Raw genomic sequence first — 17,573 nt, forward strand, 5'->3', positions numbered from 1 at the left:
ATATATATATATATATATATATATATTAGCTGTATAATACCAGTAGGCCAGCAATAGTAATTTGGTATGGCTCCGCGGGCCAAATGTAATTACACTGCGGGCCAAATGTGGCCCGGGGGCCAGAGTTTGACACCTATGCACTAAACTGAGGAAGAACAGAACCAAAATCACAATAACACAAAACACAAAACGCTGGGTCGAAAGGACCCAGGATCATGACAATTTGCATCCTTTCTACATATAGCACTTCTTATTAACATTCTAATTTACCCAGACACACACACACACACACTCACACACACACACACACACTCACACTCTAATGGTTCAGCAACTTCCCCATGGACACGTTGACATGCGGGCCTGAGGACCTGCCTATCAATCCATGGACCTAATTAGCAGTCTACCACCTGGGCCACAGCCACCCTAGCTTTCTTTAAGCCGAGATATAATAATTTCCTAAATGACAGTATTTTCACACTTTTACAGTAATCCATCTACATTATTATATCTTATTTGTCTTGATTGGCAAAAGTGACAGTGCTTGAAACAGCTTGAGCTTTTCCCTTCCACCTGGGACAATATTATTGACTGAGACAAGCATTTTATATGCTTTTGATCCTATGGATGAAAACGTTTGCACACGAAGATGCTCATGTACACACAGATTCAGACAACTGCAATCTCAGATGAATGTTTAATCACTAGATCACTAGTTGTTGATCAACTAGAGTTGAACAACAAAAAGACAGACAGTCCTTGGGAACATTGTGTTTTTTATCTACATGAGATTTCTTCAGGGCAATTTTAACTATGTTCTGATGTTCATTAAAAATATGGTGAACAGGTGAACTGACTGATCACTGTTTTATTTTATTTTTTTTGGGGGGGGGGGATGAGGGTGGAGGTAGGGGAACTGAGGGGTGGGGGCTGTCTTTAATCTTTTCTTTAATCTTCTTTAATCTCTCTCAAGGCCTCACACTTGCTACCTCTCCCCACATATCTTTCCCTCACATGATACCAGGCAGTGTGGCCAGGACCCAGCTGGGAAAGTGTGAAACCCACACAGACAACAAATGCCCTGGACAGATGGTAAGATAGAGAGAGAAAGAGGCAGACAGAGAGAGAGAGATTCCAACACTGTCACCTTGTTTGATGGTATGCTGCTTTGACAACATATAGAGACACATTTTCTTACTTGCCAAGTTTAGGAAAAACTAAATGGGTCACTCTAATATAAATGTCACTGGCTGTCGTAATATCAGGAATAACATGTGTAACTGAAGCATTAAATGTGATATAAAGAAAAGGAAAATGTAACAAACCAAACAGTAGTTAAAAAAAAGTTTCAGTTGCTTTCTTGAATATTAAAAAGGAGACCATCCAATCCAGATCTAGGACTGAAAAACGAGCGACTGATCTGGTTTTACTTTTTGTAGTCACTTTTCAGTAGAAAGCTCTAGATTTGTTTTGCAAGGTAAATCTAGTGCGCCTTTACCTTTGTTTACAGCCAGCCCTGTTCACAACTCACTAAAGAGCAAGACTGAGGCCCAATTTAGGCCAGCTTAAGCCGAGATCATAAAAATGACCAAAAAGATCTTTCTATAAGAAATAAAAGTCGCAAGAAGGTTTCCTACTGACCCTGTAGAAGGATCATTAATCAGTGCAGCTCTGTCTCTCACTTGATCTGCTTTTGGCGGCATGTGATTAATGTGTTGCTTTGTCGTCGGTTCTCCTTTTCTTAATGTGGCTAATGTGCAGTTCTCCTGATGTGCACATGTAAATTGTGGCCTGAGCCTCTTTATGCCTATGTCTACTTCTGCAGACATCCTGTGGTGAAGACAGGTGGTGGGTGCCTGCAGTTGCCCTTATGAGGCAATTTAGAATAAAAAGTAAATAAAATAAGATTTTAAAAAATGCAGTCTGGTACAGAAGCGTAGAGCTGCCACCCACCCAAAAATAGAAGTATATCACGTTATAATGGGAAAACTTTATTGTTCTAACAATATACTTTTCACGTTGACCACCATAATATCACATTATTACAATAAACATAACTATCGCGATATAAAATAATCTCCCCATGCCTCAATCCAAGCATAAAATAATTAACTAATTAATTAGTTAATTATTAACTAATTCTGATAAACAAGCCATTTTCTTGAACTCTGATCTGCACTGTCTTCCACTTCACTGTGTTTTAAGGCAAACATATATATCATGTTTGAAAAATAAAACATATAACTTGGAAACTTTATTGTTCAAATAATATATAATTATCACGCTCGTACAAAATAGTATTCATATTGTAAGAACGTGAATTTTTTTTTGTTATAATGTGATAGTTATGTATATTGTAATAATGTTATATTATATTGTACAAACATGAAAAGTATACTGTTAGAACAATAAAGTTTTCAGGTTATAACGTGATATAGCTCTATTTTTCTTTTACCTGGGTGGCAGCTCTACGCTTCTGTAGTCTGGGGCTTACCAGATAATAAGTTTCTTCCAACCCAACTTCACTTCTGCTTTTCTTTTTTAATATTAGATTTAAACTGTCCCATCACCCATTTGTTAGTGAAATCCTGACGTGAAGCCTCGAGCTATGCGTTTTTGCCATCATGTCTTGCCGATGAAATTTGTGAGTGCACACTTGAAGTAGTGACTTGTCAGTCACAAAGTAGGACCAGACTAAAGCATTTCTTGTTATTTTGTCTTTCTGACTCCAATAGAAGCCATAAATTACAAAGTGATAAATATGTTATCATAAATAAAAAATTAAAATAGCAATTGAGATGGTTAACTCAGAAACTCATGGCATGGATACTGATGGCACGGTTAAAGGGAGGCTGTTCTCTTATACTTAGTTGCTCCTTGCTGACTATTAGAAAGAATGTAACTTTAAAGGTACAGTCAGTCCCTTTTTGAGTTCATTTAATAGAAAATAAGCATATTGTAACAAATATAGATTGATTAGTGTGTAATTATGTTTTCCAATAAATGGATGTGTTCTCTTGGAATTAATCCATTAAAAACAGGTATGAGTGGATGCCGGGTTCTGGAAGTCAGATACAGTGCCCATGAAGGACATCACTGACTAATCTCATAGCCTGTATGTCAAAGGCAGAGGACAAGACACTCATAGGTGTTTGCGTGCAGAGGCTAATTTTATCATCCAACAAGGGGTCCCCTTCACCAAAGCAGTGACAAAATGACTGGTATCTTAATAAAATGTTATCTTCTGTATTCTCACGTCAAGCCTCATGTCCTCAATTGATGTCATTGCTCTAACACATGCAAATGTGCACAAACATGTATTTATTCCTGACTGTCAGCAAGTTAAACAGCTGACAATGAGCTGGCTAAATAACAACAGCTGGCTATAAGATAACATTATAGCAGCTAATTAGGCTTTAGTGTTCTACAAATCACACTTTCAATCTAATGAACAGCTTGATTATATTCAAACATTATATGAGAATTCATTCACTAAATCCCACAATTTTACAGCCACTTCAAAGAAAGTTTCACTAGCACTGGCTAACAGTAGATAATAGAGGCTAACATCAGCTATCACAGGTTAAGGGCGGCTAACACAGGCTATTAGCGGCTAACATAGGCTAACAGAGCTATTAGCGGCTAACATAGGCTAACAGAGCTATTAGCGGCTAACATAGGCTAACAGAGCAGCACTTACCGACAGAAAAGTTGAGCATGTCCTCAAAAACTCACCACAGTGTTGCTGCCATCACATAGAAGTGAGATTCACTGATTCATTGACTCTTTTTGGATTTCTTTGACAAAGTTTTTTAGCCTCCTCCAGAGTAAATAGATATGGATTCTTCTCACTGGCCATTGACACCTGAAGTAAGCAGTGGACTGACAGCACAGATAGCACCTAACTAGCAGATAACTGCCCAGAGTTTTTAAGTTTACTCAGCAGTAAAACATAGAATACCAAAAAATATCTGTCTTTTATTTCTTGATTTAAGTGTTGACATTATAAAAATCTGGTAAAAATATATTGTGTACATATTTGTTTTCTTTAAGAAACACATTAGATGTCTGTGGACATTATACAGTCTACAGTTAATATTTTCTCTCTCTAGGCTGACTAAAACATTTTTGTCCTACAGCAACTACCCTCATTAAGACCATGAACTTGAATTGGGATGGGTAAGATTCAGTTGAGTTTAATTTACTGACATCGAGAAATGAAATTTTACACGCTGTAACTTCTACACTGGCTTCACTTTTTTAGACCCAGAAACCACATCCATCTTTTCTAAACAGTTCAAGGAGTGCCTAACAATACTTTTAATCCCGCCCATGACGTTGGTTAGCTAATTATTAGCTCTCCTATGGCATTTATTAGACAGATCACGTTTCAACAGAGAAACTCCTGTTTTGTGTCATGATGCCAAACAAACCAGTCACCTTAGTAAAGGTACTGATTAAAAATAATGAAATGAAACAGATGGAAACAGAAACACCACCCTGCACAGATAAAAACATTGGATCTGACTAGATGGATCTATAGGGATGCTGTATCCAGTGACTCCCCCAAATGATTACATGAAAGGACAGAAATGCCATATTTGCATCATGTTTCCCACAGAGTTTGGGTTTGTTTACTGGCACTATTAGATTACATCATCTTGTAGCACCCTCTTTGTCTGCGGCGGTTTACGACAGCGCACAAGGGAATTCACAACACCGATTGTTTTTTCTTGATGTGATGCCCAACTCCTGAATATGCATTCATTTGCATTTCATTTATCCTGTTAAACACAAATTCTGTTAAGTCTGTGCTACATTTAAAACTTATGACACTTATATATGACACTTAATATGTATTTTTGTACACTCTGGTGATATTGGCCCTACATTAAACTAAATTAGACTCAGAGTGACAGCTGTGTAAAGATAAAATGGGAAAAAAAGGCAAAAAAGAGAGAAGATGGAGGACAGAAGATTTAAAACTGGATTTCAGGCAGAGAAGTGCAGTGGAGAAGAGGAGATGAAAGGAGTGTGGAGAGAGGGAGAGGGAGGGAGGGCGAGAGGGAATGGGGAAATGCAGGCAAAGGAAAGGGAGGGAGGTATAATGAAGTCCTCTGGGTCTCTGGTGGAAGAAGCCACAGCGCCTGCCAGCCAACACAGCCTGGCTCTGTACAGATGGCAGCATGCTGGGATATGCTCACTGCACTTTTAAATCAGGAAGTGGATGTTCTTTGCATTTGAAAATGTTTTCCAATGGAAAAAAAAATCAACTGATATAAAGTAAAAACAGACAAAGATGCTTCCACATGATGCATGTTTGGACACTTGAGCAGGTGAAAGTGCACTGAAATCGACCCCATGAGTAATTTGTGCACTGTTTACTGTGCACAGTTAAGTTACCTCTAGTGAAAATGTGAATAAGTGCATATAAAATGTACTGCTGTCATCACCCTTGAATGGGACAGGACACTGGTAACGTAGAAATGTAGGTAAGTAAATCATTAGCGAAACTTAATGATGGGCCCATACCAGGACTTATCAATGCCAACGGCATTTATCAATGCCATTGTGATCTCATTTGCTGATAGCTTCACATGGGTCAAAACAAATTTTCACTTAATGGTGTATTTCTATTTTTAGAGACTTAAATATGGAAAGGCTATTGTTTCTCACTGTTTCAGGTAAACAAAAGCATCCTTGGCAGATGTGAACCGCAGACAAATATCTGTGGTGAAGAGTCTGTATTGTTTGTAACACTTGGTTTCACTCCACTACAAGAAGTTCTTTGTCTGTTATGACTTCTGTCTTGCCCACAACAGAGGCTTAGCCAGAGGACCAACAAACAAACAAAAAACATCAGCCCTTCTTGCCAGCTGTTTCACATATTCTTGATGCTGCCCCCTGGTGACAAGATGCAGTCATCTGCAAAGCTTTGAATCGCAACTACATCTTTGCTGAGTTACTAAAAAAAATCCAAAATTACATTGAGATTACATAACCCTAACCCTGATATTTAACATTCTTTATAAAACTAAACCCACCCATGTGGGATTCATTACTAAAAACATCGATTGCTTGAATTATAGTCCTTTTGCATGTAACACTACACCTCCATCACAGCATCCATATAACATCTTTGAGGAATAAAAATCTTACATTTAGTTGGAAAACAAAGCTACAGTTGACTGGAGAGGAACTGTGAAAGACAGAGTTACTTTACAAAGTAAAGTATATGTTTATATACTTTAACTGGAACAAAAGCTAAGAGCATACAGACACCTCCTATGTAGTTAGAAATGTATTAAATCCCTATATCTAACAAATAATCTACCAATGATTCAGCTGACTTTAGCTATTACAACTTAAAATAAATTCAATCAGTGAAATAACCTCACAATTGTTTATGCTAAAGAAAGTCATATGTTTTTTTAATGGTATGATTTTAATTATGGTTATATTTTAAAAACGAACGTATCTATTGTGCTGATTCTTGTGGTGAAACCAATGTAGTCTGATTGTTCCTACAAATGTTAGAGAAATCAGGTTATGATTTGTGTGTGTGAAAGAAAGAAGAAGAGTCCTGAGTCCTGGTACTGCCCCCATTCATGGTGCCTGGACATTAACTGTTATTTCTAAAAGCTGTATTTTTAATCCTTTGCTTATCATTTGTTCCCCCTTTTTCTAAATTTACATTTTAACAATTTTTAAGAATTTTGGATATAGAATGAAACTTTATTGCCATTATCCTGGACATGATTCCCATGTTCATCTCACAGTAACACCATTAAAAATGCCTTATTTAATGGTAAAAACATTTTCCACTGAAACCAGGACACATTAGGTGAAACAAAGGCTGTAAAGTGAGAGCAAACTCAGCTATTTTAGTAGGATGATGGATTTCCTAAAAATAAATAAATAAATAAAATGTTTTCATTCCAGCAGAACAGCCAAAACATTTTGGCAGAAATATGAAGAACTTTTATGAAGGCACTCTGCCAAAACACAGCATTTCCTCTCTCGTCTAATAAATCCCCCCTCACCCTCTGAACACGCACTGCTCCCCACTGGGTATCTTATATGTCATTTTATTTTATAATTGCTTAGTGTGAGACCAGATTATAGGAAACGTACACAACATTAAAACTGCTAACAGGTGAAGGGAGTGTTACTGATCATCATCAGATTCTTTTTTTAACAGATTCTAACTTTGCTAATTTTAGATTCTAATAAAAAAAAACAGCTCTTTTAACATTTCTGTTGCAGAATATTAGTGATCAGACTTTTTTGAAAGCATAAAAGCACGATAATAAAACTTGCGCACAGACACACACAGATACCACACACACCACAGGCATCACTACCACAAATGAATTGTTTCTCTCATACAGGCACATTCTCATGTGACCTGGCTCTTTATTTACCTACTAAAAATAGACGAGCTCAGCGAGTAAAGCCCTGTGAGAGTAGTTACTCTGTATCCTCTCAGTTAGTATGAAAATTACTATTTCCTTTTTTTATTTCTTTTAAATGAGCTAAAACACTCATTCCCCTCTAACAGTTACAATCATGCTGTAAAAAGTACTGCAGAAACTATTAAAAACAGCACTAGAAACTAGATGGAAGAATTCCCATGAGGGATGTCATACTCTAAGCTCACCATAAAAGACCTGTGGTGTTAGGGGCAAGGTAGGTGATGTGTTTGGGGTAAGTCACCCTTTCCCACCATCAGCCAGCCTCTTTGACTAAATTTGGCACTTGATGTCATTTCTCCACGCAAACTGTCTTTCCATCAAAGCATTTAATGCAAACTAGGAGGGAACTTTATGCTGTTATGGTAAGGCTTATTCATTACAGGGGCTGAAACTAATGTTTTTTTTTTCTCATGGATTAATTTGCGAAGTGGTTCCCAAACTTGTGGGCTGAATACAAATGAATCGTGGTTCTGCATCGCTACTGAGGCATGGACGAGTTTGGAAAAGAAATGCCAGGTAAAGGTAGTGACCACAAAAGACAAATACAAAAAAACCAAAACCACAAACAGGACAGATCAAAATTCAGCGTGTTCCTTAAAATCAGAGCCTGACTGACGTATCGATAGGCTTATGTTACTTTTAGCTATGTGCCGGGTGTTGATGTTGCATATATAGTTTCTCTGCAACATCCCTGGTGGCAACATGATAAACAGCAACAGAGTGTAAACAGGAACATAAATAAGTACGTATAACAAACATTCCTGTGCCTTCTGTCTAAACTGCATTTTACACTTGTAGTGAAGCAGCTGCCGAAACTCCAACTATATCTCTTCAAAGACTGGTGAATGGCAGATTTGCAGATCTTGCCTCCAACTAAAAGTGACGGACAGCAAAGTGAGAAACAACAGAGGAGTTGAAAAAAAGATTTGCTCAAATGAACCCTGTGTCTAGGCTGTTTCAGTGCAGGACTACTGGACAGGTTTGAGCCATAACTCATGCTCATGGATTAGTGGTCTATATCCCATATAATTACTAAATCACTGATTCTAATACAATTTGGGATCTTTGTTGAATGTCCTATTCACTCCCGCAGTGCTTTATCAAATAAAGGCAAAAGCCTTGGCAGTTTAATTAATCAGCTGATCTCCAAGATGTTTTTATATGTACTGTTAAGTTTATTCTACGATTTTATGATTTGAATGTGGAATTTAGGCAGGTGGTCTAAGTAACAACATACTCAAAAGTAGGAAATCGTACTATGAGCAGTTCAAGCATGCAAAGAGCCCCCCCCGCCCCCCCCCCAATATTAGCTAACATTGTTTTTAGATAATTTATTGTTTTATTAAGAAAACAAGTGGTGAACTAATGAATGAGAAAAATAAGCCTCTCCAGGTTAGAAAGAAAATAGTACAGTGAGTCAGCCTGGATGCGTGTTTCTATTTTCTGTCTTTAAAATCTTTGCAGCTGCTGAAGATGCTGTATCGTGACGTCACTGATGCTATATCAGTTTCGATTTAAAGGAGCTCTATTTTGCTAATTGTTATTCTTTGACTTGAGTAGCTCTGCATGAGTCACAGTTTAAAAATAGTCGTTATTTATGGTATAGGCCTTCCTGCAGCCCCTCAGTTCAGCTCTGTCTGAAACAAGCGCTTTTAGCTCAGTTTCCCACTCCCCACACAGCTGATTTATTTTGCTCTGCTCAGTTGGCCCTTGCAACACTAAGATGTGAACAGCAGGTGGGCGGGGCTTATTTAATAAGAGGTAGAGGAGCTAGATTAGAGATGCTCTGCTCTCTCTGACGTCAAAAAGGGCCAAGAGTGCAAAGACCGTCCGAAACTTGAGGTTTTGGCTCATAGAGAATACTTGCACATGTGCCGATCACATTGCCTGAAACTATCCACCGTTATTACAGCATCCATCCATCCATCCACTTTCTGAACCGCTTATCCAACTAACATGCGCTAGGCACTCTGGACATGCTGCTAGTGCTGATATCTTTACTCCTATAGGAAAAATATATGTAAGAAATAAGAAAAAGCATAGCTGGTCCACTTCAAAAAGACTCAGTTCACTCATTTCCTGTCAGTTACCTAAAAAGTCTCAAACGTGTACTGTATGCTTCATCTCCTTTCTTTTTTTATACACAAGATATAATAGTGGGCTACATGAGAGTGTTCCAACAGCAGCAGACCGACCTGTCCTGACAATTACAGCTTTTTCCTATGCTGTCCTGTTGGATGAGCCATAGGCCACCCATATATGGTCAATAGTAATTAGAGAGGGAGAGTAGGAGAGAGTCATTTCCTCTCCCTTCTGGTTGCATGGTGCTTAAGCCTTCAAAATGCTGACATCAGCACTCAGCTCTGACTACAACGACCGAAAACACACACACACACACACACACACACACACACACACACACACACACACACACACACACACACACACACACACACACACACGAGTTCAGTAACAGGTTTGAGCTAAATGCTCTATTCAAGATGCACCTTAATCAGCAGCAGCATCAACATGATTGCGACTGCCGGTGTCATGACAACCGCCATCATCATCAAGATCATCTTTCATTCCATCAGTGGACTCAGATAAGCTGCGGCCAGCAGGTTAGGAAACAGCAGCGAAAACGAAAAGAGAGAACGAGATGGAATCATGTGTTCTGTGAAGTACCGCAAAACACACACCGCACATACTGGAGATCAACACAGCATGTAACACTTCACAGTACTGCAAAGAGAAAACAGAAACATCACATATTACACTCACACTCTCACACACACTGTACATCGTACTGCAAATCACCACACCGGCTCTGGCGCCCATCCTCCATTGGCTAGTTCAGCACCAATCCACTCCACACCACACTAGGCCACACCTAGCCAATCACTCCAACACACCACACAACATAGCAGCGGCGATACCTTGGCAGTCTGCTTGGCATTGCTATGAAAGGATATGGCCATTCGGTGATCTTTTTGGCGTACTTCCTCACCACGTTGTCTTCGCTGAAGAGGAAGAGGGAGCGGTTGACCGTTAGGCAGCTCTGCCGGACGGGTATGGGGTTGTACAGGGCCATGGTCCGGGCTCTCTGGGCCATCGACTGCTTGTACATCCGCTGCGCTCCGGGGGGCCCCCCTTGCCTGCTGCCGCCACGGCCGGGGCCCCCTTGTCCGCCGGCACCCCCGCCACCACCGCCACCACCACCTCCTCCTCCTCCTCCATACCTGTTGGGTAGCTCGTCTCCAAAACGCGCCATTCTGCAGACACCAAACGCCAGAGGTTAGGAAGGTGCTGGGGGGGAACCTCAGAGTGACACCTCCACATGCCACCACCCCATCAGCCTCGGCTCCAAACACACATGCAGAATGGAGATGGGCTTTCTCTGGCTTATCTCGAGTCTCTTTTCTCCTTCTATCTCTGTCTCCTTCCCAGATCTTCAGCGCCGAGAAGATACCTCCATTTGTGATTGGAGAGGGAGGGAGGAGGGGGAGGAGGAGGAGAGGGGAGGGTGAAGAGGAGAGGGAGAGCGCACGGTGTCTGTGATCGTGTGTTTGGAATATGAATGGGAAACGGAGGGATGTATTTCTGGAATTTCTGGAAAATCAGTTCTCTTGTAGAAAAAGAAAAAAAAACTGATTGGTTTTAAGTGGTGGCCAGAAATTTGTGAGAAAAAAAGGGAAAATCTTGTCACACAATCGGCGTTTTTCCCTCTAAGACATTCCGTTTTTTGTTGATTTTGGTTTTTGTTTGTTTGTTTGTGTGTGTTTATTTGTATTTATTTTTTTGGTTAGGAAAACCCTCTCCAAGAGCGAATCGCTTCTTGCATTTCATCGGGCAAACAAAACACCGATTATCCTAGAATAACGCCATAAAGATGCATAGCTGTGCGTTTGAGTAAATATTGCGATCATCTCCACTAAGTAGGCTATCCTAGTTTGAGACTGCGTCTTTTCCCCCCCTCTCTCACCAGCCTAGTGCATCTTGACAGGATCTGCAGTTGTCTTCCCCCCTTCCCAAGTCCTCCTCCACCTCCTTTTTTCCCGGCGGTGATAAAAATAGAAATAGATACGAATGAAATTTTTAATAATTCATTTAATTTTGTGCCATAGATCTGCAACGTTTGATATGTCGCGGCAGAAAGTCCCGCTGCAGCCTCTCACTGCCACCACACTGCTGCTCGGGTTACACGCAAACGCCAGCCGAGGGGGGCTTCCCCAAAATCCGAGCCTGGTGACATTTGTTGATATTTGGTGATGGACGGTGCGGCATCCCTCCTCCCCCTCCTCCTCCGTCTTCTTCTTCTCCCCCCCTCCTCCTCACCGCCAAGGCGTCGGTCGCCGATTTTGGGCGTGATTGCACGCACTTGGAGAGGCAAAAAATAAAAAATGAAAAAATAAATGTATAAAAAACCGCTTTTAAAATACACCGGTCCTCAGCCCGCCAATTTATGTCTTTTCCCTGCGCCTCGCTTCGGAAAATAAAAAGAGTTGATGTAAATTAAAAGAAAAAAATAGTGTCCACAGCAATCATCTATAATCCAGTGTCGGGAGAACAAGAATCCCGGGCGAAAGGGATCCGGAGGAGCAGAAAAAGAGCGCTGGGGGAGGCAGCATTATCACCATCATCAATTCTTGGTCTGAAAACACGACGGTGGCGTTGCGGGTGTTCTGTAGCTGCAGCTCGCATCTTCTCCTCCGCCACCGGGCAGAAACTGTGTAAGATCCCCGCCCAGCAGCATCGCCCTCGAGGCTTTCCGAACCACAGAGAAGCGGCCAGCCCCGCAGAGCCAGAGCCCAGCGTCTGTTCTCTCTCTCTCTCTCGCTCTCTCTCTCTCTCTAGGAGTCTCTCCCTATCGTTCTTTTTTTTCTTTACTTCTTTCCTCCCTCGACCCCCAAGGGGGACTTGAGCCAACGCGCAGTGGGTCCGGAGGCTGTATTTCCGTGGAGAACAGTCGTGGAAACGAAGAAACACGACCAGCCGAGCGCTTCAGTGGCTCTCCTGAGTTTAGTCAGCCGTCGGTGTTTAGCCGCGCGCTGAGCATCTGATCAGTCAAACGGGAACCGAGCGCCGCGCACATATCGGAGGCCAAGCCTTGCAGCGCACGACGCACGGCGCCTCCCCGGAGCCTCCCCCTCTCCAGCCCACTCCCCATAGCGCACGACGGAGATGTACGGGCAACACTTTTAGGTACGGCATCTCTCGCCTTAACTTTCAGCACAGTGAGTGAAAAACTTCACGTGTGTGAAGATAAAATCAGGAAGGCCAAAAGACAGATTTCTGGAAGACTGATTTCCCACGAGCTTATACACATGATAATCATGAAACCACCGATGTTAAAATTTACACATGCGGAAGGCTTCCATTGTCAGTAGCCAAGTGTCAAAAGCACCAAGGGCGCAGTCCAATTCGCCTCGTTCACTGTTTACTCAAACCCACCCGGCTGAGCACAAGGTTTTGCCATGGGCACAGACGAGCTTGGGGCACATACAAGGAATTTATCTCCAGACAATTTCAGTCTAGCCTTCCAGCAAATAAAAGTAGGAGTCTTTCAGTATGTATAAGGATGATTATTATTTATTTTATTATCAGAAAAATTCTTATGCAACTACTTTTTACCCCCACCCCACCCATCCAACTGTACAAACAATTATGTAATGCTGTACTAGGCCAAGTCTAACAATAAATTTAAACTCAAATGGACTTCCGCGGACAACAACAGCAAAAAAATCTACCGTGATTATGCTTTTTGTGGGCATAATACCTCTCATGTTGATTGCCAGGGGGAGAGCTGGGAATTTAGTGTTTGCTTTTTGTGAACGTACAGTTATTTTAAGGACAATTTGAAAGAGTTTTTTATCTCCCTTCAATCCTCCCTTCCTCCAGGCCGTCTGTCAGTCTGGCTCTGGCATCTGAGTTGTCTTTGAAACGATTCAGCAATCTGTTTGCTTGGGCTAAACCAACCAAGCTGTCACCTCCCCAGAGCAGGAAAAAGAAGGAATTTCATTCAAAGTAATTTTTAAAGGTATTTTTTATTTATAGGTTTTATATAGGTCTGTAAAGAAAACAAGGTGTTTGGTCACTTAAGCAATTTGATGCTATCCTTGGTCCTGAAATAGGCACTGACACGCTTCCAAAGACCTATTGGCGCTGTCCAAAGTGCTGAAACAACACTACAAAGCACCAGACTCCAACCCAACTCCTTTGGAAGGAGATTACTGCTCAGGGTGGGTTAGTTACTGTACCTGCTGCCATCTGTTAAATACTGAGAACTATTTGCAAGTTCTGCTTGCTGTTTGTCTCCTCTAACAGCTTCTTTGGCAGGTAACCACCCATCATTAGGAGGTCTGAATCTCTTCTAAAAACAAACAAAACAACAAACAACAACAACAACAACAACACAGTCCGCGCAGAACTGAAAGTGGGCCATATGGTGTATTTTGGGGAAGATTATGAAGGCAAACGGTGAAAGCCAAAGCCAAAAAAGTCTCACCAAACTTCAGGAAAGGGGATGCAACACGGTGGAGTTTAATTTTCTCCCGTGTGTGCAAATGCAGGACTGGTCATCATATGAAAATTGCACGCAAGGAACTGAGTGTCAGCACTCTCGCTTGAGTTGGAGATTTTCACAGACTGGTGATATTAGGTAAGAAAAACTAGCCAATTATGTTATCGAGAAAGGCAGAAATGATTGGTGCTAGAGTTTAATGCAGCCATGTTCAAATCAAATGGAAACACTGCGAAACATAAAGTAAAAAGAGGAGCAGCGAGTCGGTGGACTTGTTCGGCCGTTCACGGGAAAGTGTGGATCAGACAAAAATAAATCTCTTGAATAAATAAAATGCTACACATAAAACTCATTTATGTGTTTTAATCATAGTCCCTAAAGATTATTAAGTTATTTTACTTCTAGCTTGATTGCAGTCTTACCCTGAGGTCATATAATGTATGTACACGCCACCAGCTGTAGGCTCCGAGTTATGCTAGTATTTCCAAGATGCCTTTTCAACGTCATAATGTCTGCATGACTGGATTTGCTCGTCATCTGCTTCCCGCAGACTGGCGGCTACTAACAGCGCGCGAGAGAGTGTGTGTCGGGAAGAGGTGGGTGGCGGTGGAGAAATGCTCGGGTGGGGTTGGGGCTGGTGGACAAGCCTGGCTGTGATTTTGCGAAATCACGGAAACAACGCCGTGGGTCAGATGACACATGACACGCTGGCCTATCACTTATTCATGATGAGGACAGACGGAGCGGAAGGTTACGGCTGGACACTTCTTTTTTTTTTAAACCTTTCTGCACCCTGGCATGTCTCGGTTACTGCTGCTGCTGCTGCTGCTGCATGGCCATACAGCCTTTCCAGGCTGTACTCCTGCAAGTGTGTGTGAGTGTGTGTGTGTGTGTACGCGCTGCTGAGGGAGTGAGGCCCTGATGCGCAGCATTGTCATTCAGGGAGCGTTCACACAGGCTACCCCCGCAGGAAGCCCTGGCACCTCCCCCTTGAAATGACGACCCCCCTCACTCTCCCCCCTCCCCCCCGCCCGTTCTTTGATCTCACTCAGCAGGCCAAGGCAACAGAGCTGTGTGAGAAGAAGTAGAGAGAAAACAACAGCGAGGGATCAGGGCTCGTTCACGTTCTGATCAGAAAAAATGAAAACAGAGTATAATTAACTAAGAGCGCGGGCAGTGAGAGTTTTACACTAAAATTAGATTTACTTTGGAGCAGACATCGTGACAACTTGTCCGAGCGAGGTACTTGAGAAAACAAACAATTCTGCTTTATAAATGATTCATTGTATTCAGCTGAATCTGAATATGAAGTGGTTCTCTTGAATGCAGACTGGAATTTTCATTCTAAATGATGGCAATCCAGACAGGCCGGACTGAAAAGATGTCCTCCATCACTGACTAAAGTAAAAGTTGAGTGCCAGGCCTCTGGAGCTAGCAGCAGTTCATTCTATTCATTGACTGCTGTAGCTGCAGGTGTAGTCACGTGATAAAATATAAATAAAAACAGAATGCAATGATGTGCCAATCTCATGAACCCATATTTTATTCACAATCAAACACAGAAATCATATTAAAAACAGAATCATGTCAGCTTTATAATATGACATATTTCTTCTCCTTTGGCTGCTTGATTTGCAGCTCATCACAGTGGATCCAACCCTCCGCATATCTTTCTTCACTGCATCCATCAACCTGCTCTTCCTCTTTTTCACCTCCTGCCTGGCAGCTCCTTCTTCAACGCCCAATTCTGGCTCACTGACTTCTCGTCCATGATGCCTATAGTATCTTTAACAGTACCAGCTCTGTTTCCTGTCTTTTTGTCAGTGCCACTGTCTTCAAATTATATATCATAGCAGGTCCCACTGCTATCCCGTAACTCTCCTCTTCCCCTCTCCTATGCACTGTTTGTTACTTTGGATGGTCAGTTCCTGGTATATAAATTAATATCTTCACTATTTCTTCTTTTTGCACGATCACCTTTCCGTCTGTCTCCCTCTCAGTCACACACATACTCTTCTCTTCAGAGCATACCTCCACCTCTACAGACTCTGTTCCACCTTCTGCAGATCACAATGCCTTCTGCAAACATCATAGTCCACAGAGAATGCTGCCTGACCTCATCTGTAAGCCCATCCTATTCTCTAGATCCACAAAAACACAGTTTTTTTTAAAATCTTTTCCTCTGTACTACTTCATCAACACTCCCAAAGCAAAAATCATATCTACAGTTCTCTTTCACAGCATGAACGCATACTGCTGCTCACTGATCGTCACTTCTCTTCTTTCTTCTCTGCTTATCTTTACTTCTGAGAAACTCTGCCTCTCTGAGAGACTCTTTTTCATTCCCAGCTTATAGTTTTATTATTATTATTTTTAAATAAAATGTGTCTGTTTAAGCATCTGATAGGTTTTCTGTGTTCTATTGTGAATAAAACATGGATTTATGAGCACTGTAATAGAGATTTCTAACTTTTTTTGAAATAAGAGTTTGATATCACTTCCAAAGAGCACCTCAAATGAAAACTATTTTGAATGCAGGAAGCACTCCTACTCACATGCTTTTTCCCCCAGCATTGCTGCGTGTTAAAAGAGTCGAGTTGCTAAACTGCCAGCCTGCAGTCCAAACTTGCCAGGCAATGAAAAAAAGGTTCCAAACTGAACAGGAAATTTTTTTTTATCACCCACCAAAATGTGAGAACGTTTACTTTTAAAAATTAAAGCAGAGCCTGTAAATGAATTCAGCTGCTTTGAGCTGCTCGGTGTCATATGCAGTAACATGCCTCATATATAGCCATGGTGGTCCATTTAAATGATTGTTTTTTTTAAAGTATTGTAAATAATTAGATTATTTAGAATTTCTTTTTCCATAGTATCATAACTTTGGTTTCCAAACATAGATTTAATGACAAAAACCTCAAAGCAGCTCTTATCCTAGTACATCATTAATGATTGTGACTCGAAACTTCCAGGTGTGAGTGCACTGTTATGGGACCATCAGGCAGGCTGGTGATAAAAACAACCTGCACGATCAGCAAACCTCTGCCCTGGATACGGAAAGCTTTGAAAAATGAAGCAACATTTACAGAGAAAAGAGAAACCAGAAGTGACAACGGGGTCTCTAACCAGCAAGAATGTAAGTTTAGTTTAATCATTTATTGTGTGTATTTGTGAACTCAGAGTACCATCCCAGCACACGATAAAGGGCTAAGAAACCTACTCTGTCACACACAGACACCCATCCACATATGAAAGCAGTTATTGGCATCATTTCTAATAATCCTTCTTTGACCTTTAACTAATAATCTGCACACGTTCACCCACTGGAGGAGATTCTGAAATACAATAGTCCTGAAGTATACTTTGCCTTTTTACTCTGGCAGGAAACCTGAAACACTTAAAACTGGTGTGCTGTGAAAAGCTTCTGAAATGCTATCAAATATAGCTGGTACTTCTGGAATTAAAGATCTACTCAGTTATTGGTATCATGTAGATGGGAAACAACAGGGTTGGGTTGTTGCGCTGTTTTTAAATCATCCCGTTTTAGATGATAAGCACACTTTTAAAAATAAATAACTACA

At 41.2% G+C, this 17,573-nt stretch overlaps 1 protein-coding gene across 12 annotated transcripts in view; it reads right to left on the reverse strand.

Annotated features, from left to right (window-relative positions):
• cacna1ab (calcium channel, voltage-dependent, P/Q type, alpha 1A subunit, b) overlaps positions 1-12,586 on the reverse strand; it is a 159,281-nt gene extending 146,695 nt beyond the window's left edge. For 8 of the 12 annotated variants that reach the window (XM_085164312.1, XM_085164314.1, XM_085164309.1 and 5 more), the window contains exon 1: positions 10,448-12,585. In XM_085164312.1, the coding sequence (XP_085020438.1) occupies positions 10,448-10,746 (299 nt within the window). In that variant the 5' untranslated portion in view covers positions 10,747-12,585. Of the gene's footprint in view, positions 1-10,447 lie in introns of all 12 variants that reach the window. The other 4 variants (XM_085164310.1, XM_085164308.1, XR_014874764.1 and 1 more) reach the window with 3 other exon arrangements.
• Positions 12,587-17,573: the final 4,987 nt, after the last annotated feature.

Source organism: Neolamprologus multifasciatus, chromosome 6 (genome assembly GCF_963576455.1).
Source record: "Neolamprologus multifasciatus chromosome 6, fNeoMul1.2, whole genome shotgun sequence".
Lineage (NCBI taxonomy): Eukaryota > Metazoa > Chordata > Actinopteri > Cichliformes > Cichlidae > Neolamprologus > Neolamprologus multifasciatus.